Source organism: Amphiprion ocellaris, chromosome 3 (assembly GCF_022539595.1).
Source record: "Amphiprion ocellaris isolate individual 3 ecotype Okinawa chromosome 3, ASM2253959v1, whole genome shotgun sequence".
Classification (NCBI taxonomy): domain Eukaryota; kingdom Metazoa; phylum Chordata; class Actinopteri; family Pomacentridae; genus Amphiprion; species Amphiprion ocellaris.
Window position 1 is genome coordinate 4,938,293 of NC_072768.1, and position 22,651 is coordinate 4,960,943.

Sequence of the window (22,651 nt, forward strand, 5' to 3'; positions counted from 1 at the left end):
AACCGATTGCCAGATCGGTTAATTGCACACTCCAACGCAGCAAAGTCCCGCGCCTGAACCCCTGCCTGGAAACTCGGTCGACAGGTCTGAAGAAATCACGTTTTCCACTATTACGTAGAGGCTTTACATTACGCAGCATCGGCATTATGTTACTGAATAACTCCCCGTTATATGAGAACATGCGTCATTTCATTATATAGTTTTTTTCCTGCCCGATTCAACTGCAACTAGGAATATTTAACATTGTGATTGGGGGATAGCCGTTGCTGAACATGGCAACCACGAAGCAAAACAGGAAGTGTTCGCCGGCGGGAAATTCGCTAACTGTTATGAAAGCTTTCAGACGCACACTGAAAGGTTTTGTCTACAAGGACTAAGTTATTTAGGCAAATTATATTGAATTGGCGATATTAAATGAAGCTAAACGATCGATAAGTTGAATAAAAAGTAACATTTAGTTGTTATTAGCTTACTGAGGTTTACAACAAACGGACTTTCTAGCTTATTCGACTAGGTACTTGAGTGGATCATGAAGGCAGAAATGGATAAAATCGTGTCGCTGTCACTTGGAGAAAACACCGCTGAACTTCAGAAGTATCTGTCGTCACTGACAAATGACCAAGTACGTTATTTTACCTTCTTTTCCCGACACAAATCTCTTCCACTGTCCAGAAAACAATCCTAAACAGCATTTTCCTGTCTGGTGTCTGCTCTCCAGCTCATTAGTGTGATCACCAACAGCGCACTGAAAGGCAAGAAAGTGGGCACCACGATTAAAGGCATATTTAAAGGTAGGTTGTAGTTTGAATGCGTTTGGTGTACACGTTCTAAGCAGCCTGTGTGAAGTTAAATATGTGCTTGTTTTTTTAAGGCTCTCCACCCAATTCAACTGAAGGATCCAATCGCAGGCTGCTGGTATATGAACACTGCATCCCTCTGTGTGAGTCTGGGGAGCTTCAGACTGAAGTGGCAGCTGATATCATTGGACTGCTGATGCTAGAGGTAAAAAAATATATCTCTAATTATGATCCTTTTTTTTTTATAATATCTGCTTCTGCAAGTCATCACTGCAGTAGGATTCTATGATGAATAATTGCTCTTTAGTCAGGTGTCATGAGTAAGTCTTGTTTCTTATGTGCTTGGTATTTGAAAATCTACCATTATTTTGGGCTTTTCTGCACTGTGACCACTATTTCCAAATACTACATGGATATATGGAAGTGAGACATAAATATTTGTTAAGCAAATAATGATGATATTCTTAAGATGTAAAACTCGATACATGATTGATTTCTTACCACAGATGGGTAAGAAATCAATGGTAATATCTGACCACTACATCAATCAATCAATCAATCAATCAGATGTTGTTTGTATATTGTATATTATAGCACCTTTCATATAAATAAAATGTAACACAAAGTGTTTTACATAGCAAAGGTTATAAGAAGACAATAAACGGTACAAAAAAATGCACCCCCGCAAACATTTTAATAATTAAGGACTAGAAATGCTGTCCTAAATAAGGCCGGATAATGAGGCAGGATAAGTCAAAGACAAATTTCTGTCTAATTCCCTCTTTGCTTTTCTAATGTTACGCATAGACTCATACGCTGTCTGGATCATCTCTTGCACAACTGGCATCTCTTTTTGTTGACGCCATTAAAGTGGGGAAAATGGGCAGCGGGAAATCCTTGGAGCTGTTTCCTACTGTTCTTACTGCCCTCGCAGCCTGTGAAGCCTTGGCTTATGGCAAAGGTAACTGCAGATTACTAGCCTGAGTAATTTTATCGAAAATTAAGTGTATCAAATATATCAACATCATTACTAGTGGTAACATCTGTAAAGTGCAAATTTTAAGACGATAATCATCTACCTCTTGTGGTAACTTGATATATTATTATAGGAGAACTCAGCGGTGAGGAATACAAGAAACAGCTCATTAACAGCCTCTGTTCAAGCAGGTGAGAGCATCTCAGATATTATTAAATTTTAATTATTATTATAATTTTTATGTAGATGTGCCAGTGTTCTTGAAGTTTTTAGTGAAGTCTTAACAGTGTTTGAATATTTACATGCCAGTTTATGCCTAAATCATTAGCAGTAGTAGTCATAGTATGTCTGTATTTGTGTTTCTTCTTATTTTTCAGATGGGACCCGCAATGTGTAATCCACCTGACCACCATGTTTAGGTAACAGCTCTCGCTATAAGGCTCACAGGGTCTGATGTTTTTCAGTTTCCATCAGAATAATAAGTGTTACTGTTACTTGTCTTTTTTTTTTTGCTCCTCCAATGTTTAATGTGCTTTTACAATGTTTCAAAATGACATCCCAGTGCTACATCTGTTTTTATTCTGTAATTCATTTGTGCCTGCCTCACTTTAGGGATGTGCCTTTGTCATCAGACGAGTTGCAGTTTCTGGTGGAGAAAGTTCTGAGGATGTTCACCAAACTAGATTTGCAGGAGATCCCACCGCTGGTTTACCAGCTGCTGCTTTTGTCTGCAAAGGTGTGTGTGTGTGTGTGTGTGTGTGTGTGTGTGTGTGTGTGTGTGTGTGTGTGTGTGTGTGTGTGTCAAAAGCAGCATTTATCTTTCTGTTATTTATGTAAATGCTTGTCCTGCACTTTGTTTGTTAGGGTTGTAAGAAACAGGTTCTGGATGGAATCATCAATTATTTTAAAGAGCAAGACGTTCAGCAGGAAGAAGAGCAGAAACATGGAGAGTGAGTGGTTCATAAACAACAAGTGGAGCATACTGTACACACTCTAAATCTTGCTGCACAGTTTCCATGATCTAACTGTTTATTTCATCTTCCTCAGGAGTCTGGATTTAGAGGTTCAGTCTATTCCTCAGGACCAGCTCAGGCATGTGGAAGGTACTGCTATCCTCCACATAGTCTTTGCTGTACGACTCGACCATGAGCTTGGGAGAGAGTTCCTCAAAAGCTTTAAGGTTATACACAGGATAGCTTTTCTGTTTGTTATTTTAATTATCTGAGAATTTTTCAATGCATTTATGCTGTAGCCTGCGCCATAAATCTTAAATTGTATTTTACAGACATCGTACGTGGACTTGTGTCCTTTCAGTGTTGCCCTGTTGCTCTCAGTTGCACGTATCCAGCGTTATGAAGAGCAAGTAAGAAGTCTTTGCTATCCCTTCCTGTTCTTATTTAAGCCTTCTTTCATTTTCACTCATTGTTTTTCCTCATGTCCCTGTGTTGAGTAGGTGTTTGACCTTTTAAAAGGGGCAATCATCAAGAGCTTCAAAGATGAGCAGCTGCAGCAGGGGTCCAAGTTCTTACAGGACCTCCTGACGGGGCACTGCAGTGTAGCTCAGATGATACTGGACACAGTCAAGAACAGGTGAGAGCAACAAAACATCTACTGACCCCTTTCAAAACCTTCAAAATAATAACTAGACAATATGATGGCCAATATCAGATAATCAAGTTTTTCCATAGTCAAAAGGCAAACATCCTTCACAGTAACTCTGATCTCGCTCTTGTGCAGTGTGTTTGGATGGGATCATGTTACTCAGGGACTGGTGCAGCTGGGCTTCTTCCTCCTTGACACATTTGGACCCAAACCTGGACCATTCGGCAAGTCCACAGAGGGGTCTGCTACAGTAGCCCGAACCCCCACTCAGCAGGCCTGTAAGCTGGGAGGACAGGTGCTGCTCCAGAGCTTTAAGGTAACTTTTGACCTTGATTTGATGTAATCATAACAATCTAAATGCTTCAAAGTGATGTTTTTTCTCACTTGAGGATGTATCTGTCTGCAACAGATGCATGAGCCTATAAGAGGTGAAATACTGGAGCAGGTCTTGAATCGACTGGTCACAAAGACTGCCTCACCTGTCAATCATTACCTGGGTAATACAATTTTTAGATAGCGGTGCCAGCTTTCAAATGTACAGCAGTGCCTAATCGGTGTAGGGACTACATTTTGAGTCTTTTAATGTTTTTGTCTCGTTATTGACAGACCTTTTCTCTGACATTGTGGTCTCTGCTCCCATGATCCTCCTGGAGTCATCCTCCAAGGTGACAGAGACATTTGACCACATGTCCTACCTGCCTTTGGCTACTGTTCAGGGTCTGCTTAAAGCTGTCCAGGTACCTAAACACACACATAGAAAGACAGACACGTGCATATTGTCAAGGTTTCTGTTGCTTAATCATTTATCTCTGTTTAATCTCCAGCCTCTGCTCAAGATCAGCATGTCCTTGAAAGATGCTTTAATTCTGGTACTCCGGAAGGCCATGTTTTCCAGGTATGCAGAACTTTGCTTCTAATCAGAGAAAGTTTATTATAACAGTTCATGATTAATGCTTTGGTCAAAGCATTTGAAAGCTCAGTTATAAAGAAAGCAGCTTTCTTTCACTGTTTTATCCCCTAAATTACTTTCTTCTAGCCAACTGGATGGCAGGAAATCTGCAGTGACTGGCTTCCTGTTGCTGCTAAAGAACTTTAAAGTGTTGGGCAGCTTGGCCTCAAGCCAGTGCAGTCAGGCAATCTCCTCCAGTCAGGTACACTTCCATTTAAATCCTGCACATGCTCTTTACATACATGCATGTGCAACAACTGTGCCGGAAAAAACGTGCAGCTGTAAAACTGTGTGCAATTTTAAAACCTGGCCTGTCAAATAGTAGCTGTCTTTCTGAACCTTTTCGTAGATCCAAGTGGATGTTCATTCTCGTTACAACTCAGCTGCCAATGAAGCATTTTGCCTGGAGATCCTCAGCAGCCTGCGTCGCTGCCTGGGCCAGCAGGCTGATGTGCGCCTCATGCTCTACGAGGTCAGAGACCTCTTTTCTATGCCATGTTTATTAGCTCATATTACATTTACAACTACTAACCATGGCTGATAATGTTAAGCATAGGAATCCCTGATCTTTTCAAATTGTAGTTGTGCAAAGACGCGTTCTATACTGACGTGGAAATTCGTACGTATTTCAGGGTTTCTATGATGTTCTACGTCGCAACTCTCAACTTGCCAGCTCCATCATGCAGACCCTCTTCTCACAGGTATGTCTGTGTACCAAGTGCATACTGTATTGGGTATATTTGCCTGCTTTGGAAGCTGTATGTCAAATCTTTGTCTCCTTAGCTGAGGCGATACTACGAGCCTGAACAAGACCTGCTGCCCCCTGTGAAACTGGAGCCGTGCATTACTGCTCATGGAGACCAAATCTACCTCCAGGAGCCACTGGTACTCTGTCTGCATTGCAGCACTTTTGCAGCTGTGTTGATATGTGCTATTATAACTAGCGTTTGCTCCATTTCAGGCCCATCTGGTGAGCTGCACTGTACATTGCCTGATGTGGCTGCAGAACATGAGGCAATCAGCCCAACGCAATGCTGACAACAGCGACGAGGAAGATGAGGAAGAGGAGGAGGGATACCAGTCTGACCTACAGGCAATCCTGGAGAGCATGACGAGGCGCATGATCAAAAGTGAACTTGAGGACTTTGAACTGGTATGAACTCAAAACATGAGCACACACTGTTAAAGATAAATCAACACTGAGCTACACTGTTTAGCTTTCAAAGGTTTGGCTCAGGGTTGAACTCCTCCTGCTTTGTCCTGAACAGCATCACTGAAAGATACCTGCACTAAGACTGTAAAATAACAACCACTAACAATCTGTCATTTTATTAAAATAAATTAGATTCTGTAAGCAAAGAATCCATAAGAACAGCAATAATTAACATTTTCTTTTAGAGTTGTAGATCAACTGGTACTTAATCACTGCTTTAAACCTTGAACTGTCTGTATGATGACCAGGATAAGTCAGCAGAGTTTTCATTGGGATCCAGTGTTGGAGTGAAGAATAATATCTACGCTGTGCTGGTGATGGGAGTGTATGAGGTCCTCATGGAGTACAACTTTGTCAAAGCCAACTACAGGTAACAGCCACCTCTCTTTGTGTGGTGCATTTCGTAGCACTGTTGTTACTGTGGTAACTTGTTTCGTTAATGTGCTCGTTTCTGTGTCTTGCAGTAAAAGCTGCTTTGAGGAGCTCATTGAGTTGTTCAGCCGCTACCACAAGCTGTCTGAGATCTTAAAAGAGAAATCTGGAAAAGGTCGAGTGCCTTCACACAAGACGCCACGCAGTTTGCTCTCTATGGGCTTCACATCGACTCTTGTCACTGTGCTCTTCAGGTACGTGATTATTACATTTCATCAAATTAGTATATTTGCACTTGAGTGTGTTTATTGTAGTTTGCAATTCGTTCTAGACCTGGGGTGTCAAACATGCGGCCCACGGGCCAAAACCGGCCCACCAGAGGGTCCAATCTGGCCTGCGGGACGACTTTGTAAAGTGTAAAAATTACAGAGAAGACATTAACTGCAGATTGTAAATTTATAAAACTCTAAATTTAAAATTTCTAGACCATGACAAGTTGTTTCAATTGTAAACTAAAATACTAGATTGCTCATTGTTTTTTTTTTTGTTATTTTGTCTCATTTTTGTAATATTTTTTGTCTGACTTTTGTCATTTGTCTCAAATGTCAAAATAAACATCAGATTTTCTTTTTTCTACCAGGGATACTACTCAGAGCAGAGAGGAGGCTCTTTCTGTTCTTCGCTCCAATGGGGAATTTGTCCGTTACACAGTAAGTGTGGTTGTGCAGAAGATCCAGCAGCTGGAGGAAACTGGGCACACAGATGGTCCAGATGGACAGAGCACAGACAGAACTTTCCGCTTCCTATGTGACATGACAAGGTTGGTCTAAATAGCAGCATTTAGTTTGACCTTCATGCTTTTGTTCTCTGAGACGCTGCTGGGACAGTGAGTGGTCTCTGTCTAAATGTCTTCCCAGTGTGCTGATGTGGCGTTACACAAACATCCCCAGTGTGGTGGAGGAGGCCGGAAAGAAGGAGAAACGTTCCAGCTTGTCACAGCTCTGCTTAGAAGGTCTGCTCAGGATCTTCACAACCTGCCAACAGCGCTACCCAGACAAGATGGCCCAGCTTCTCTCCGCCATGGGTTGGATATTTACTCTAAAAGCTGTGGATTTTAGGTTTTACGGCGCAGGAATTCATATTTTACGTTTCTTGCAGAAAGCGCAGAAGGTGATGCTGAGCAAGACAATGGTACAGAGATAAACTACTTCTACATCCGACAGTTTCAGGTACACCTGCGCAAAAATTCATATTCCTCGTAAATTAAAGTTACACTAAAGAATGTGAGGCTAATTCTGCACAAGGAGCTGTAATAATATGACAAATACTTGAATTTCCACACATTGTGACAGAGCAGACTTAATGAAATCCTATTCTCTTCACCCGTCAATAGAGGGCGCTGTTCACCCAGTTAACTGGTGCTGAGGAGGACTTCAACAGCAAAGAGGCTCAGCTGCTGGTCAGCATCTTGAGTGTGCTCTCACGCCAGCTAAAGCCGTCCTCCCAACAGGTAGGAGCGCTCTTTGTGCGCATTTTATCCAGCAAAGTGAAGGATAACTGCTAACACGTCTACATTTAATCAACAGTTTGTTCAGATGATCACATGGACAGTGAAAATCTGCAAGGAGACCAGTTTTGGTGAGCGAGAGTTTACTGAATGTCTGTTTCTGTTTACGGCGCGGTGAAGTGTATCCTAAAGTGTATTTCTTCCTCTATTTAGAGGATGCTGCTTTCTCAAAGGGGCTGCTCTCACTTCTCTTCAACCTGCATGTCCTCTATAAGAGTCCTGTAAGTTTGTTGCTGGAGCTCTGCCAAGACATCCACAGCCAGCTGGGAGATATCGATCAGGTACACAAAAATAATTGCTACCAAGTTGATGACATCAGCTATTACTGGCAATTTATACTGATTTAGTTATCCTCAGTTTGGTCACACTGTTAATTATAATTTAGTCATTTTATGTCTGAGTTTCTGCATTTGATGATAATACATACATTTTTGCCTGATACTATTAGAACAACTTTCAGAATTTTAAAATGAATGAAAATTTGACAAAAATGACTCAGAATTCTTCAGATTCTATTTGGATGATGTACATTTTGTCGTTGGCTATCCTAGGATAACGTTATTTCTTTTACACTGACAAATCAAAGATAAGATGGTTTTACCTTAGCTGACATGTTTCAACTGCAGTCTTTTTCAGAGCGTCATCCAACATGTGCTGACGAACACAAACAAAACGCACACAACAACCGGACAATAAAAACAAAGACATAATCACCATCCCATATATCCGTGGGATAACAGAACCCATACAGCATATAATGAAAAAAACACAACATCAACACAGCAGTAAAACCACATACAAAACTCCGGCAGCTATTAGTCCACCCCAAAGACAAAACAGAACCGGACAAGAAATGCAGCATCATTTATGAAATTCCGTGCAAATCTTGTGAGAAAACATACATTGGAGAAACAGGCAGAACATTCAGCACAAGACGAAAAGAACACCAGACAGAATGCGAAAAGGAAACAACTGGACGACTCACAAGAACACAAAAAGAAAAAGCCGAACAAGAAAACTAAAAATCAGCCATCAGGGATCACTGCAAAAGAAATAATCACATCATGGACTGGGACAGGGGGAGGATTTTAACATCGGAGACCAACAAACATAAACGATGGATCAAGGAGGCCATCGAGATCAGGAAGCAGGCGAGCTGCTCCATGAACCGGGACGAGGAGCTACACCCTCTAATACCTGGGACTCCATCCTCCAGAGACCACAGGACGGCGGGGGGCGTGGCCTATCTGACAGATTCTGACAGATCTGTCAGACCGGTCACATGATAAAAAGGACACGTCAGCACACGTCAGATGACGCTCTGAAGAAGACTGCAGTTGCAGTTGAAACATGTCAGCTAACGTAAAACCATCTTATCTTTGATTTGTTGGTGTAAAAGAAATAACGTTATTCTTCAGATTCTGTAAAATTGAAAGAGGAGTGATTAAATCAGGACACTCTCCTGTGTTTATGTGGGGTCCAATGACACGTATGTTTCCAAAAGGACATAAAATTTGACAAAGATGAATCAAAACATTTCCAAAGTGATTTAAAATCTCCAAAATGATGAAAAACTTTACCAAAGTGTCTCAAAAAAATCTTCAAAATGGTTAAAGAATTGTCCAAAATGACTTAAAATTTGACAAAAACGATTCAGAATTCTCCAGATTCTGTAAAATAGAAACAAATCGTCATAGTTTGTAAGTGTCTGTAGATATCAGCCTTGAACATTTATTTTATTCCTCTACAATGCCAGACTTTTCTTTTACTATCATTATTATTGACACATAGCAAACTTTTTTTTTCAGCAGTCAGCTGTAACTCAGTTTGCAGTACAAACATTTATGTCAAACTCATGAAAATAACCTTCAGTAACAATGCAGCTAACAGTCTTGTGCCATCTCTTCTTCACAATCAGGATGTGGAGGTGGAAAAACAGTCCCATTTCACCATTGTCAACATGAAAACTGCTACAACTGCAACAGTAAGTGTTGGTTTTTCTCACTGGAAGCTTCTGATTTGTGCGGTGTGTTTTCTTAACGTCCTCACCTTCCTCTTCATCGTCATTTTAATCTCTTGTCCCAGCTGCTGGTCCTGTCTCAGGTTGACAGAGTGCTCGATGAAGTGGACTGGCTTATTGCCAGAAAGAAAAGTCAGACAGCCTCTGACAAATTGGGCTCCGGTAAGAGGCCTTTTACTCTGATGCTCAGTTGGATTGATGCCGAGAGTTTGGAGGGGAATGAGGGAAGAGATGCATTTTTCAGTAAGTGGTACTCAGACCACTCTGATGTAATGCTCCTGGTGTGTAGGTGAGGCCACCCAGACTGCAGGCCAGCAGGATGCAGTTGAGAAAGCAGTGACAGTGCAGCTCGGGACTCTCCTGACAGCATTAAATGAGCTGGTCCAGACGGCCCTTCTTCCCGGCACCTGCACCATTACGCTGCTGAGGGAACTGAGCCGCACTTACACCATCCTCACCACCCTGGTCAAATATGTGCGTGTTTGTCCACTTGATGATTTCAGTGAAAATGATGGTTCCAAGTGTGATTTTTTTCTTGTCTTTGTCCTCCTTTAGTACATCCAGGTGTGTACCAGCCAACACGGGGCACTGCCAACTCGTTTTGAGAAGCTGGTGAGTCCAAAATATTATCACTTGATTTACATCTTCCAGTATTTCTAAGGCCAAGCTGATGAACGTCTCCTGTGTCCTTTGTGCAGGTCAAACTATCCGGCACACACCTAACACCGCAGTGCTACTCGTTCATCACATACGCACAGGTACGACTCGGTTCAGTTAAGTGACGTTAAGAGGTGTGTTCTCGTGGATGTGACACACAGCCTCATCTTGAGGAGGGAGTGTCGAGGCTTTAAGAATTTTTTTTCCCTTACTGCTAGAGTGGAGAATTCAGTTGTGGAGATGACAAAAAGAAAAAGAGGAGGAATGAAGTGAACACTGCTGGCTCTGTAAGAACACTTAACTCCCATAACCACAACACATTTACAGTGTCAGTTTCTTTGTTTTATTTAAATGTACGGAAACAACCGAGAACTTTAAACAAACCTGTATAGTCAAAACCTGTGTTTCCATTTGGTAGGCAAAACTCCTGCGTGAGACTAAGGCCATCCCTAACTTGATCTTCAGCATTGAACAGTATGAGAAGTATCTCATCACGCTCACAAAGAAATCAAAGGTGAGATGATTTACAAAATATATATAGAAATACATAACAAACAGAGCTTTTTGAAGAGCGTCTGTACAGCGTTGTCAGTTAAACACAGATACAGTGTTTGACATCTGTGTCTGTTTGTCCAGGTAAACCTGATGCAGTACATGAAGCTGAGCACCTCCAGAGATTTCCGCATCAATGCTGCTACTCTGGACGCAGCGCTGCAGGAGCAGGATGCCAGTCAGGAGGTCAGTGTCAGCTCAGCTCTCACAAATACCACTTTACCAAACACAACTGCCTCTTTTCTTACAGTTTAACGCATCACATTTAAAAAAAGCTGCTCCGTGTCCAGACTGTTGAAATGTTTCCCCCTGGTGGTGCTTGTAGTTGAAACAAGGAACCTAAACGTAGTTTTAGAAAACTTCATCATGCTCACTTGCTGTTTCTCCTTTGACCACTCTGGGTGAATTCTTAGTGTCTGCTCCTCCATTTTTCTCAGACCACAGAGTCGCAGGACACAGAAGAGACACAAGAACCCAAACAGAAGAAGAGAAAACAGTGAGCTGACATTAGGCTCCTCCGTTTGCTGCTTTCCTCACGTTTTCACTCGACCAACCGATGAACAGCGTCCTTGAAGCTGTGTGTTTAAATGTCCGTTTGGGATAACGGCAGCCCACAAAGTGCCGTCTTACTTATAGAGAGAGCCTTTGGTGATGTCAATGATTTGGTAGATGTCCAAGGCTTCACCTGTGGAGAGTTTGCATACGTAGTCTAATGATCTTGTTGTGTTCCTATACTTCACTTTATTCAAAAGAAATATGTATTTTGTACAAATATGAAATGTACTTTTTGACTGACATTAAATCTGTCATTTGTATTTTACATTATTTCAAGATTTGTCAAGAAGTAATGATTAGAAATGATAAAAGCTGCTCTGTTGTTAAGAGTTAAGTTGTTAAGTGTTGCTTAGTTTTAAAATAAATATCTTTATTTCTTACTCTGCTTATATACAGTGTGCATACATGGTGTTCTTTTCCTGACAGACATCAGGTGTGAAGATTTTCATAGTTTATTTATGCAACTGCAATTAATTTCCTTAAAATAGAAATAACTACACTGTATGTTATTTCATTACTACTACATTTCACACATGTGACAGTGCAAACAATGTAAAATGTTCACCTGGATTTGGTATAGTTTTATTTTATACTGACATAGCTGAATAACGGATATTTACAGACCTCACACCTGTAGGACTTTTCTGTGCATTTTTTGGCTATCAAACATTTTTGCAACGCATATACTGTAAGGTGTGTGCAGGACTCACCAGGTGCTAGGCCGTATCTTCGTTCCAGACCTGTGGGGTTGGATGGAGTCACACAGTCCATGTTGACTTCCTTCCTCAGACACTGGTCGATGTCAACTGCACTGAAGAAAGCTACCGACTGGGGCAGGTCCTGCATGCCTAACGCGTGAGCGAACACGCTCCTGCAGAAAAAAGCAGCACGATCAGAAGCGCTGCCGATTTATTTAGTGGACGTTTTGACAGAGAATGCATACTGAGCTGACCTCGTGAGCAGGTTTGTGATTTGAAGTGCCAACGATGCTCTGTAACGGTCGTCGCTGCGTACGAGATACCGCACCTCGTCGTGGATGCTGATGCAGAAACGGCCATCGATGTTATGCTCCTCAAAGAGCCACTTCATGGCCACCAACATCAGATGCAGGTAGTCCACTGCAGAGCTCTGGACCACCCAGTTCACTCTGCTGGTGATAAACTAACAGAAGGAATACAGCAACATCTTAATTACAGATTTTTTTTTCTGTGCATGTGTATGTAAAATGTGTAAAATCCAGGGTCATAGATGACATTAATTTTTGAGTTTCTTTAATATGGGTGGGGGCATGTCGATTTTTGTGCCATTTTCTTTGCGGCAATTTGTGAAGCAATGTTTGAAGTGCCCTAACCTGATAAATATTGTAGCTAGAGTCCTTAAATTTAAGCTTATTGATATGTACATGTGGTCTTCAATGGTACAACCCTGTTTTGATAGAATACAAACTAGTTATATGATGAAATTTGGTGGGAAAAAAAAAGTATATCCATGAATGTCCCTTCAGAGCCGGGGTGTCAAACATGCGGCCCGTGGGCCAAAACCGGTCCTCCAGAGGGTCCAATCTGGCCCTCAAAGTGTAAAAATTACAAAGACATTAACTGTAAATTTGTAAAACTATAAATTTAAAATAATTTCTAGACCATGACAACTTGTTTTGATCATCAATTAAAATGCTATATTGTTCACTGTTCTTTTGTCATTTTGTGTCTCATTTTTGTAATATTTTGTCTTACTTTTGTTATTTTGTTGTCTTTTTTCTGCCTGACTTTTGTCTCATTTGAGAAATTTTTCATCTCGTTTGTGTCATTTGTGTAATATTTTGTCTCTTTTTTGTTTTGTGTCGTGTCTCATTTTTTGTCATTTTGTTTCTTGCTTTTGTCATTTTCTGTCTCGTAATATTTTGTCTTGTTTTCGTCTTTGATTTTTGTAGTTTTGATCATAATGTTGTTAAAATTGAACTTTCAATTTCAGGTTGTTCATGATGTTTTGTGAACAGTTTCAGCATGTACTTTTTTGCCCTAAAACAAAGGAACAATTTGCAGTTCATGTTATTTGTAGGTTTTTATGCTGTAATTTAACTGCTTCGGCCCACTTAAGATCAAATTGGACTTTATGTGAGCCCTGAACTAAGAGGAGTTTGACACCCCTGCTTTAGAGACAAAGAGGTTATTCTGTTGTTCAGAGCATCCATTACCAGTAACAAACGTATATAGAATTAATTACTTAGGAAAAAATGCAATTTCTATGCTAACCATTTCTTATAAACACTGGATCAAAGTGGACAGTAAAATATTTAAATGTAATAAACGTCTTTTATAAAGATTCTCCAACAACATGCTGCTAATTCAGACTGCTCTTCTTAGTTTAATACCATCATCTTGATTTGAATGCTAGCAGCTCTAATGTCCCATTAACTAACACTTTCTCACCTCATCTTTAACCGCCTTGGGCTCCAGCGCTCTGCTAATCCTGCAGCCGAGAACAGGAGTTGCCGGCTTTGCTGAATGAGCTATACTCTCCAGCTTGTTGAACATGTCCGACTCAGTACCTCCAGCCCAGAGACGTTTGCCGACAATATCCCACCTCTTCCGGCGAGAGCTGAGGGGATACAAGAAATGAAGAACCACAGAACATTTAATGGAACATGCTGTGACACTGAAATTGTTCTGTGAAATAGTTGTGGATGTTTGTGTTTTGTTTTACTTGCTAACTTACCACTGAGAGGCCAGTTTACTGATCCGCCGCAATTCCTGCAGGGAGATGCCTCCATTTTCCTCCCTCTCCACATCTATGCCCAGTTCACTGACCAGCCACTCCCCCTCCTCTGACAGAAGATATCTGAGAAAAAAATGAACACAGACATGTTAGAGCTGGGTCAATATATAACTGCAGGACTTTTTGTAGCATAGTTGACATTTTTTGCTGTTTTCAGGTCTAAAATCAACATGTCCGCATATAACCACACACCACATGGCATTTTTACAGAAAGATTCTTCTAAATATTATTTATATAATTGAGTAAAATTGAAATTGAAACTTACTGATAAAAATATTGTAGTAAAGCTGTTGACATGCCATAAATCCACACTTGACTCACACACTACTTTATATTAAATAAGTCAGAAAGCCTTGGAGTTTTTCCAGTCTTTTCTTCAGGAGGAAATGACATCATGTGGGGCAGGTCATGTGATCTGGAATTAACACACTTCCTGGAGAGGTGTTTTTGTAATGATACCCAGTCATTTTTATTAATAAGTGATTATTTCCATAATAAATAATTATGGCATTTATAAAGACATGATCATAATGAACATAAAAATATTAGTTATGCAAGATATATCCCATGGACTTCAAAAGTCCCTCAATTATACAGGGTGTTCCAAATAATGACATCATTTCATCACCTAATAATTTGTTCAAAACTTGTTTGCTCTTTTTGCTCAAAAAGCGTAATCATTTTTATTTTTCTCCTCTCAGGAATAGACATGCCATTTACTGCAACAGAAAAGGTGTTCTGTGTATTGAAGTACGCCCAAACTCAGTCAAATGTGAAAGTGCAACGTGAATTTGTTCGAAAATTTCATAAACAAGCGCCAACAGGAAAGCAGATTTGGACATGGCTTAAGTAGTTTGAAGAGGAAGGCTGTTTGTGTCATAAAAAAGCATCTGGACGGCCACATTGAACATTTGTAATAGCTCTGGAATATTAGAAAATTACCATCCCCCAGAATTTTTCATTTGAAATTTGTAGAATAAAAAATTTTATGTCCAAAATAAATCCTATTAAGTATCATTTCTCCTGACCATGTAGTCACTCCGATATGGACATGTGAAATGATGTCCATGTTTTTGGGACGCCCTGTATATTGATCCAGCTCATTGTATTGATGCTGTACATAAAAAATAAAATCTCAACTTAAGCTGAACTAGTGAACTTGTTGAACTTACCTGCGTATACCCTTTGTTAAGGCGTACATCTGCCTGGCCTTACTGCTGGCTTCCTTCTGATCGAGGCGGTGGTTGAACTGCATTAGCAACCTCTCAGCAAACGGCTGTCCTGCTCCGTAAATGCGTCCATAGTTGAACACCTTTGCGTGCTCTCGGCTGATGCCCACAGCATCAGCAGTGCGGCTGTGCAGGTCAGTGCCCTGACTCTTCTTTCCCTGAAGGGTCATCCAGCCAAATGCCGTACAACCTGAACCACAGAGACAATCATTGAGCACGATTACAGACAACAACAGACTTCTATAACCTTAACAATAGTGTTTTATAATAAAGAAAGAGATTTCACCGTGCATGCCAGCGAAGTGAGCCTCTCCGAGCATTGCAGCGATCCATAACTCTTGCGAGTCTACGTCTGCTCCAACCAGGTGATATCCTGGGGGTACCTGCACCATGGCTTTCAGCTCACTGCCTACCCGATCCCGCTGTGGACACAAAACACAGCAGAAAAAAATTCCTCTGTTGTCTCATAAGCACAAATTAGCCCAAACTGGCAGCTAACTCACTAATTAAATCCTCTAGATGTGCAGTTTTCTTTGTCGGCTGTGCCTCTTACCCGTGCATTACTGGCAGTCAGCCATGTTGGCTCCACAGCCCTTCTTGTCACCGTTCCAGCCGTGATGACCTGAGGTAAAATGGCACCGTACTGACCCTCCTCATCAAACTCTTTGTGTCTTTGGAAGACAGAAAGTTTAGTACAAACAGCAATGGCTTTACCGATGAATAAATGACGGGATTGCTATTAATATGCCAAACAAACCTGCTGACAGCGTGAGGAAGCTCCCCCTTTTTGAGAAACAACACCATCTGAGAGCTTCAAGAAAAAGAAAACCATGTCTTCATTCTCCAGATCACTCAAAATGACAAATAACTTCATGACAGAAACTGATGAGTACCTTATACGTTTATGGGCGTTCCTCCAGAAGGACATCATTTTGTTGATCTCCAGAGCTCGTGTTGCGTTGGTTCCACCCCTTCCTGCTCTAAGAGTGCCATCCTCCATCTTGGCCAGGAAGTCTTTTGAAAATGGACTGCCGACATTGTTGTGGTTGCCGTCCTTGAAGCACAAATAATCAGTCAGACGGTGAAAGAAGCTCAGTGGAATGACATTATGTCGAAGCTAGTTATTCAAAACACTTCAGGTAAATAAGGTAACATCTGATCACCTTATGAGGTAATTTGAAAAACCAGCAACCTGGAATATCTACATCATTGTAGGGGCCGTTTCCATGGTGATAATCGCAGTGACTCTTGGCTTGGACATGATGTGGATCTTGGGACTGTAGGTAATACAGTATGTCATAAACTATTTACAGTGAAGCCAAAAAACACATTGAAAACTGTGTGTGTCTAACAAGAGAGTTCAGTTCTTTGGCAGAAAAAAACACTTCACTCACCTTTTTCTTCTGCTCCCCATTTTTTACCATTCTGATGCTATTTTCCTCGGTCAAACTTTCCAGGGAACTTAATTCTTCCACCTAGAAGTGACATTGAGAAATATATCTCTATCATGTAGCGGATTCCATCCTTCCAGACCCGTGGACCTGATCAGTTATTCAGAAAAATACTGACAGAAAAGAAAAAAAAACTGGCACAGTTACCAAGATTCAAAACTCACCTTAAACAGTGGCTGAAAGTGAACCAGTCTTATGACAACTGACCTTTAACTTCTTTGTGTATTTTTTTTAATGTCCTTTAATTGGGACCTATTGTCCTGTGTTTCGCTGTTATGTTTTTTTTTAACCTGCCTAGGGACTGCGGATGTAAATTAGCATTGTTGCTATAATCCGGCATATTTACATCTATTGCTGTCCAAATAGACGTTCATTAATGTGCACTGTCCTTATCAAATAAATAAATAAATTAATAAATAAATAAAGTATGCACCTTTGCCCACACTGTGCTGTCTGTCCACATGAGGTCATCTGAAGGGCCGGAGTCCAGATATTCAGGCTTCTCTTTGCTGTTCTGCTCACAATACTCTCTGTAAACACGTTCGATAGCTCTGTGGAACACAACCAGGCTTGAAAACACAAACCCTGAAATAAATATGGGGTTAAAAACCGCACAGAATTCTCCAGGTAAGCTCAGTTCTTGACCAGAGATCACCACGCCATGTTCATATTTAAAAGCAGCGTGTCAAGTACCTGTGTGGGCACACAGGCCCGGTGTTTTCCTCCTGAGAATTTAGGTTATCCCTGCGTCCAGGTACCAGATAGCCCCAGCCATGTTTCTCTGTGTAATGCAGGGGGAAGCCATCCCACGTCAGACCCATGAGCTTAGGTGTCAGTCTCATCTGTAGACTGATCAGACTGGCTCCAGGAGACCAGCTGTCCTCCGCAGACATCTTCTCACACAGCTTACGATACCAACTAAAGGAAAAAATAAAAATGGAGAGGGACTGATTTACACTGTCAGCAGCAAATGGAAGGGATTACTGAAATATAATAAATACCAGAGTGCTCTTACCCCGGATGTCCAGGTAGATGTTGCCTTCTCTTAGGAAGTCGGTTCACTGTTTCCTTCAGTTTCTCAACAGCCAACCTGCTGGGACAAGGGCCGGCCATCTCCTCTTCAGAAGGTGGACCTGGGTCTATGATATCATCCATTACTTTACTGACATCCTTCATGCAGTGTTGTTATAATAAACAAATTGAAGAAGAAACACCTTAAGAAATACAAGATCAGTTATAAAAATATGTTTCAGGGCTGAACTTATACCGTCTTCCCAGTCTGGCAAAGGAGTAGCGGCTTGTGTTTCAGCTGCTTTTTTGGAGTTTTTCTTTTTGCTGGCTGCTACTTTCTTCTGTTTGAATTCCTGCACATCCCACTCAAGATCCCAAAGCCAGGGGTCTTCTGTGTATCTTAAAAAAATACATATCATACGCAATGGGGATGTTTTTACACAAAGCACCTTACTGCTCAGTGACATATGATGCATAATTTCATCCTTCTTTTAATCGTGTCACATTATTATAGTCTGTATATGTATGTAGTTAAAAACATGAGGATAAATCAGTGCTCTTCTCACCTGTCATCCTGCAATAGCTGGCAGGCATCATCCGCTAGAATCATCAGAGACTTCTTCATCTCTCTCTGGAGCTCTTCGTAAACGTCCTGAGAATCTTCCAGGTATCTCCCCCAGTTTTGATTGACAGGAAGGTAGCTCACACCCATCTCAAGCATCCCTGCAAACGTCACTGGATGAGGGCACCTTATTAAACACGGAGGAGATAATATGTGAACAGTGCAAATGCCACAGAACATCAGCATACAAGCAGTCAGAGATACTGAAAATGTCTGTGGTTTGGGGGTTACCAACCTCTCCATGAAGAGGGGCAGCTGCTCTGTGAACACCTGATGCGTGGCCTGAACATCCAGGGCGCAATACTGCATTAACTCCTGTAGGTGGCAGCAGAAGCAACGTTATTTTTGATTACTGCAAGTCACAACTAACATAAGTCATCCAGAAGATTTTAAATTTACGTCGACAGTCACCGACAATCTGACACACGCTTTGTGAAGAACCTCTGACCTGAAAGCTGTTCCTGACATCCATCATGGTTCCCTTCACAAAGGTCTCTCTGGCTTCCTTCTCCAGTGGCGGCCCTCCCACATACAGAGCGTGGACATCAGCCAGATTGTTGATGCTGCTAATATTGACCCAGTCCCAGGAGCCGATCTACGCACAAAACATCATGTCACGCTGAGTTTAGCTGATGCTGAAAGCCTATTCAATATCCAATAAAAAGATCCTGACATTTTCTACTAACTCACACCTAAACATGATACATAATTATATATTTGCTTAGAATGCATATTGTGGGTTAAAAACAGGCACACAAACCATTGGGCCCTCCTTTTTACGTCCAGCTTTCTTCATGTGTTCCTTGACCTCCTGAAGACCTCTTTTTTTACCCATCTTACTAGCCATCCACAGTGTGCGCTGGAACCCCGTCAGGCCTGAGATGGCCATGTGAAGGCTCATGGTGTCCATGAAGCGAGCCTTTGTACCCTTAGAGGACAGAGAAAACTTTTTTTAACGTACTGAACATGACCTTCATTCACAAGCAGGGACAGAATCTGCTACTGGGAATATGCAAAACAATGCTTAGAGACTCCACCCTGTAAATCCTAACCTTTAGTAGGTACTGCTCCTTAATATGAGATCGGTCAAAACTGACATTATGGCCCACGATGAGCCTCTCCTTCCACTGACCCCTGGGTGGGCGGGCAGAGTTGAAGGGTGTCTCCAGTGGGATGAGGTCAGCAAGAGTCAGCTGGTCTGACCAGGAGTATCGCTCTTCAATCAGACGCTTACTGCACCATGAGTACCTAGCAAGTGAGAGCATTAAGATCTAGTGCAGGGGTGTCAAACACGTGGCCCGCAGGCCAAAACCGGCCCTCCAGAGGGTCCAATCCGGCCTGCGGGACGACTTTGTAAAGTGTAAAAATTACAGAGAAGACATTAACTGCAGATTGTAAATTTGTAAAACTATGAATTTAAAATAATTTATAGACCATGACAAGTTGTTCTGATCATAAAGTAAAATACTAGATTGTTCTTTTGTCTTTTTGTGTCCCATTTTTGCAACATTTTGTCTTGTTTTTGGTGTTTTTTGTCTTTTTTTGTCTTACTTTTGTTGTTTCTCATGTTTCTGTTATTTTGTTTCTTCCTTTTGTCTGTGTTTCCTCACACTGTGTTTACCATCTTATTTTTGTCATGTTGTGTTTAGTATATTCATTGTTTTTGTGTATTGTTTTTGGCGGTTTCTGTTTCTTTTATGTCTCACTTGTCATTTTGTTTCTCGCTCTTGTCATTTTTTGTCTAATTTTTGTCGTTTGTCCGTTTTTTTGTCGCTTTGGAACTTTTTTGTCAAATTTTTTGTCCCTTTTTTTGTTTTGCTTCCTGTTATTTGTCTCATTTTTTGTCATTTTACTTTTTGTTTTGTTATTCATTTTTCTAGTATTTTGTCTTGTCTTTTGTTGTCTGACTTTTGTCGTTCTGATTATAAAGTAAAACACTATATCGTTCAGATCCAGAGACCTGAGACAAAATGTTTTGTGCCTTTGTAGAACCACTGTGATCTGTAAGTTGCAATGTGTAAATGATAAACTGAGGCATAGTGTTATTGAGATTTAACCTATTTTTCTGAAGAAATTTCAGGTTGTTCATTATGCTTTGTAAAAAGATAATTCCTTAAATGTGAAAATTTACATTTTTGCACTAAAACAAAGGAAAAATGTGGAGATGTTGTTATTATTCGGTTATTAAGCTGATTTTACTGCTCTGGCTCCACTTGAGATCAAATTGGGTTGAATGTGGCCCTTGAACTAAAATGAGTTTGACACCCCCGATCTAGTGTGCTTTTAACAGTTTTTTGGTAGTATTAATGGGCAGACACAGACCAATGCTCTATCAAGTGCAACAACTAACACAACACCACAATAAAGCTAAAAATTGTTGAATACAAGCATTTGCATTTCTTTCCTTTACATGATTTTTCACAGTTTTGGTTCAGTCCTCACCAGTTTGTGGGAGACACAGCAACAGCCAGAGTGGGACACTGTCCCTCCGCCATGCACACCTCCACATCAAATACCAGCGCAGATTCATCTGGGAAATCAACTTTCTGACTCTTCCCATTGGGCCCATAGCGTGTCCAGCCAACCTCGTAGCTCCATTCCTGAGGCATGGCTGGTAAATCGGCTCGGTGCAGCTTGGTGGCAGCTTCAAGGTAGGGAAGGCTCTGCTTCTCAGCCAAGATACGAAAGTGCTCGTCAATGTTTTTGCCATACATGCGGGGAAGTTTAAGCTCGACATCGGGCAACAGTGAAGTATCCTTTCCCCAGAGCTGATGCTTTTGCAAGTGCTTTATGCTATGCTCCACAGCTTCCTCTCTGTACTCCGGCTCCAGTCCTCGAAAGATCTGCTCGTGGAGATTTTTCGACAGCATCTGAATGTTAAGGGGGTTCAGGCGGGTCTCTGGAGTGGCGTTGCCCTGAAGGGAGTGAGGCTCGGTGGAGTATAAGGAGCGTAGTCTTGTCCATTGTAGAGCGTTAAGTGTCCTCTTCAGAGGACAGCGTAACACATGCATCATCACCTCATGAGGACTTCTCACAGGAGCTGTAAGACATGAATACAACAACAAAGTGACATGACACAACTTAATAAGGCTAAGTTTAGGCCTCTCTTGAGTCAATCTGTTGTCCCCACAGCCATCAGGTAACACTTTGGTCAAGGTCAGGACTGTTGGCTGCCACGCCCCAGTGACAACTGTACAATGATCCTGGTTTCTGGATCCAAGCACCCCTTGTTCACATACTCTCTTCTTCTACTGTTTTTATAGTTTATGTTCTGTTGGCATTATTTGCACCTTGGAGCCTTTCTTTATACATTATTAAACACTACATTCTCTTTGCACCTTACCGTTTTCTTACCTGTAACACGTGTGATATGTATGAGCTACTAGATACCTGAATTTACCCATAAAGATGAAAAAAAATCTGTCTGGCTGTCTATCTATGCATGTAAGGCACAAACTGGGACTATATACTGCTATATCTAGATAGATTCCAGACACAGATAAATAATGTTTGATCACATCTTGTTGCTAATGTGATGCAATGAAATCAAGTGTCTTGAATTTTATTTGTTCATGTGGGTTCACTAACTCACATGGAAGTAGTTTGGTGAGCCTCTAAAATTGTCTGCTTGGTCTTCAGTCCCTCAGACTTCATCACTTCTCCCTACCAGCTCCAGAACATTTTGATAATTTCACTCTGATAATTTATGATGTGCAACTTTAGCATTAATGCTCGACATAACCGATAAGACACGTCCACTGTAAGTCAACTAGCATAACCGACTGCATTATAGTTTAGCTAGTTAACTACCCAAGTGGAAAAGTATTTTCCTCACTTTGTCACTTACTGTAGTTGCTGCAGCACCAACCTCCTAACGCATGTTTACCAACATTTTGCTAACCATGCTAACTTGTGAGCAACTAAACACATAGCAACCTTTTAGCTCTGCGCTGTTAACTGCGTTGACTAGACTGGCTGTAAAAGCAAAATAAACCACCTCAGTCTGTATCGGTTGCTCGTTAACTATAATATTAAAGTAACCCAACAAAATATGTTTAAAACCACTCCAGAGCAAATGATAGTTTACCTTCGCATGGGGTTGTAAGACCGGAGCAAGACGAAGCGTTAGCGCCCCCGTCTGGTACGGATGACCGCACCGCTTTTAAGAATAGGGACTAATGATTGGATGAACACCGTGGTGAACCGGGGTGTGTTTTGTAGCAACGAAACTGGAACGATACACAATTGTTTGCCTAAATACAAAAAAGACACTTTGGAATAAAAATCTGGATTTTACTTAAA

The 22,651-nt window shown here is 41.2% G+C and overlaps 2 protein-coding genes across 7 annotated transcripts; one reads left to right on the forward strand and one right to left on the reverse strand.

The window, feature by feature from the left end:
* The first annotated feature begins 481 nt into the window (after positions 1-481).
* Positions 482-11,649, forward strand: fanci (FA complementation group I). 2 transcript variants are annotated; one of them, XM_023261996.3, is made up of 37 exons: positions 482-622; positions 719-791; positions 872-1,002; positions 1,605-1,758; positions 1,907-1,964; positions 2,151-2,192; positions 2,386-2,509; positions 2,638-2,723; positions 2,821-2,953; positions 3,059-3,136; positions 3,227-3,363; positions 3,511-3,691; positions 3,785-3,872; positions 3,982-4,112; positions 4,200-4,270; positions 4,412-4,526; positions 4,674-4,796; positions 4,957-5,025; positions 5,108-5,209; positions 5,286-5,477; positions 5,786-5,907; positions 6,002-6,163; positions 6,550-6,729; positions 6,827-6,993; positions 7,068-7,138; positions 7,303-7,419; positions 7,496-7,547; positions 7,630-7,757; positions 9,395-9,460; positions 9,562-9,658; positions 9,786-9,970; positions 10,052-10,108; positions 10,195-10,254; positions 10,372-10,440; positions 10,572-10,667; positions 10,790-10,891; positions 11,143-11,649. In XM_023261996.3, the coding sequence occupies exons 1-37, from the start codon at positions 530-532 to the stop codon at positions 11,203-11,205; spliced, it is 3,975 nt and encodes a 1,324-aa protein (XP_023117764.2). In that variant the 5' UTR covers positions 482-529; the 3' UTR covers positions 11,206-11,649. The 2 variants fall into 2 exon arrangements, with proteins under 2 accessions (XP_023117764.2, XP_023117754.2); XM_023261986.3 differs by having other exon boundaries at positions 10,790-11,649.
* polg (polymerase (DNA directed), gamma) lies at positions 599-22,557 on the reverse strand. Of its 5 annotated transcripts, none has more exons than XM_035944500.2 (23): positions 22,437-22,557; positions 20,792-21,389; positions 19,402-19,597; positions 19,110-19,277; positions 18,798-18,944; positions 18,585-18,664; positions 18,294-18,476; positions 17,984-18,126; positions 17,732-17,855; positions 17,410-17,634; positions 17,150-17,285; positions 16,660-16,740; positions 16,429-16,542; positions 16,159-16,319; positions 16,023-16,076; positions 15,819-15,936; positions 15,552-15,687; positions 15,209-15,455; positions 13,976-14,098; positions 13,690-13,858; positions 12,213-12,421; positions 11,971-12,131; positions 599-745 (listed from the first exon to the last, which is right to left on the reverse strand). In XM_035944500.2, the coding sequence occupies exons 2-23, from the start codon at positions 21,361-21,363 to the stop codon at positions 732-734; spliced, it is 3,561 nt and encodes a 1,186-aa protein (XP_035800393.2). In that variant the 5' UTR covers positions 21,364-21,389; positions 22,437-22,557; the 3' UTR covers positions 599-731. The 5 variants fall into 5 exon arrangements, with proteins under 5 accessions (XP_035800393.2, XP_035800384.2, XP_023117775.2 ...); XM_035944491.2 differs by lacking the exon at positions 599-745 and adding an exon at positions 3,685-4,116; XM_023262007.3 differs by lacking the exon at positions 599-745 and adding an exon at positions 10,483-11,390 and having other exon boundaries at positions 17,150-17,267.
* Between the last annotated feature and the right edge of the window lie 94 nt (positions 22,558-22,651).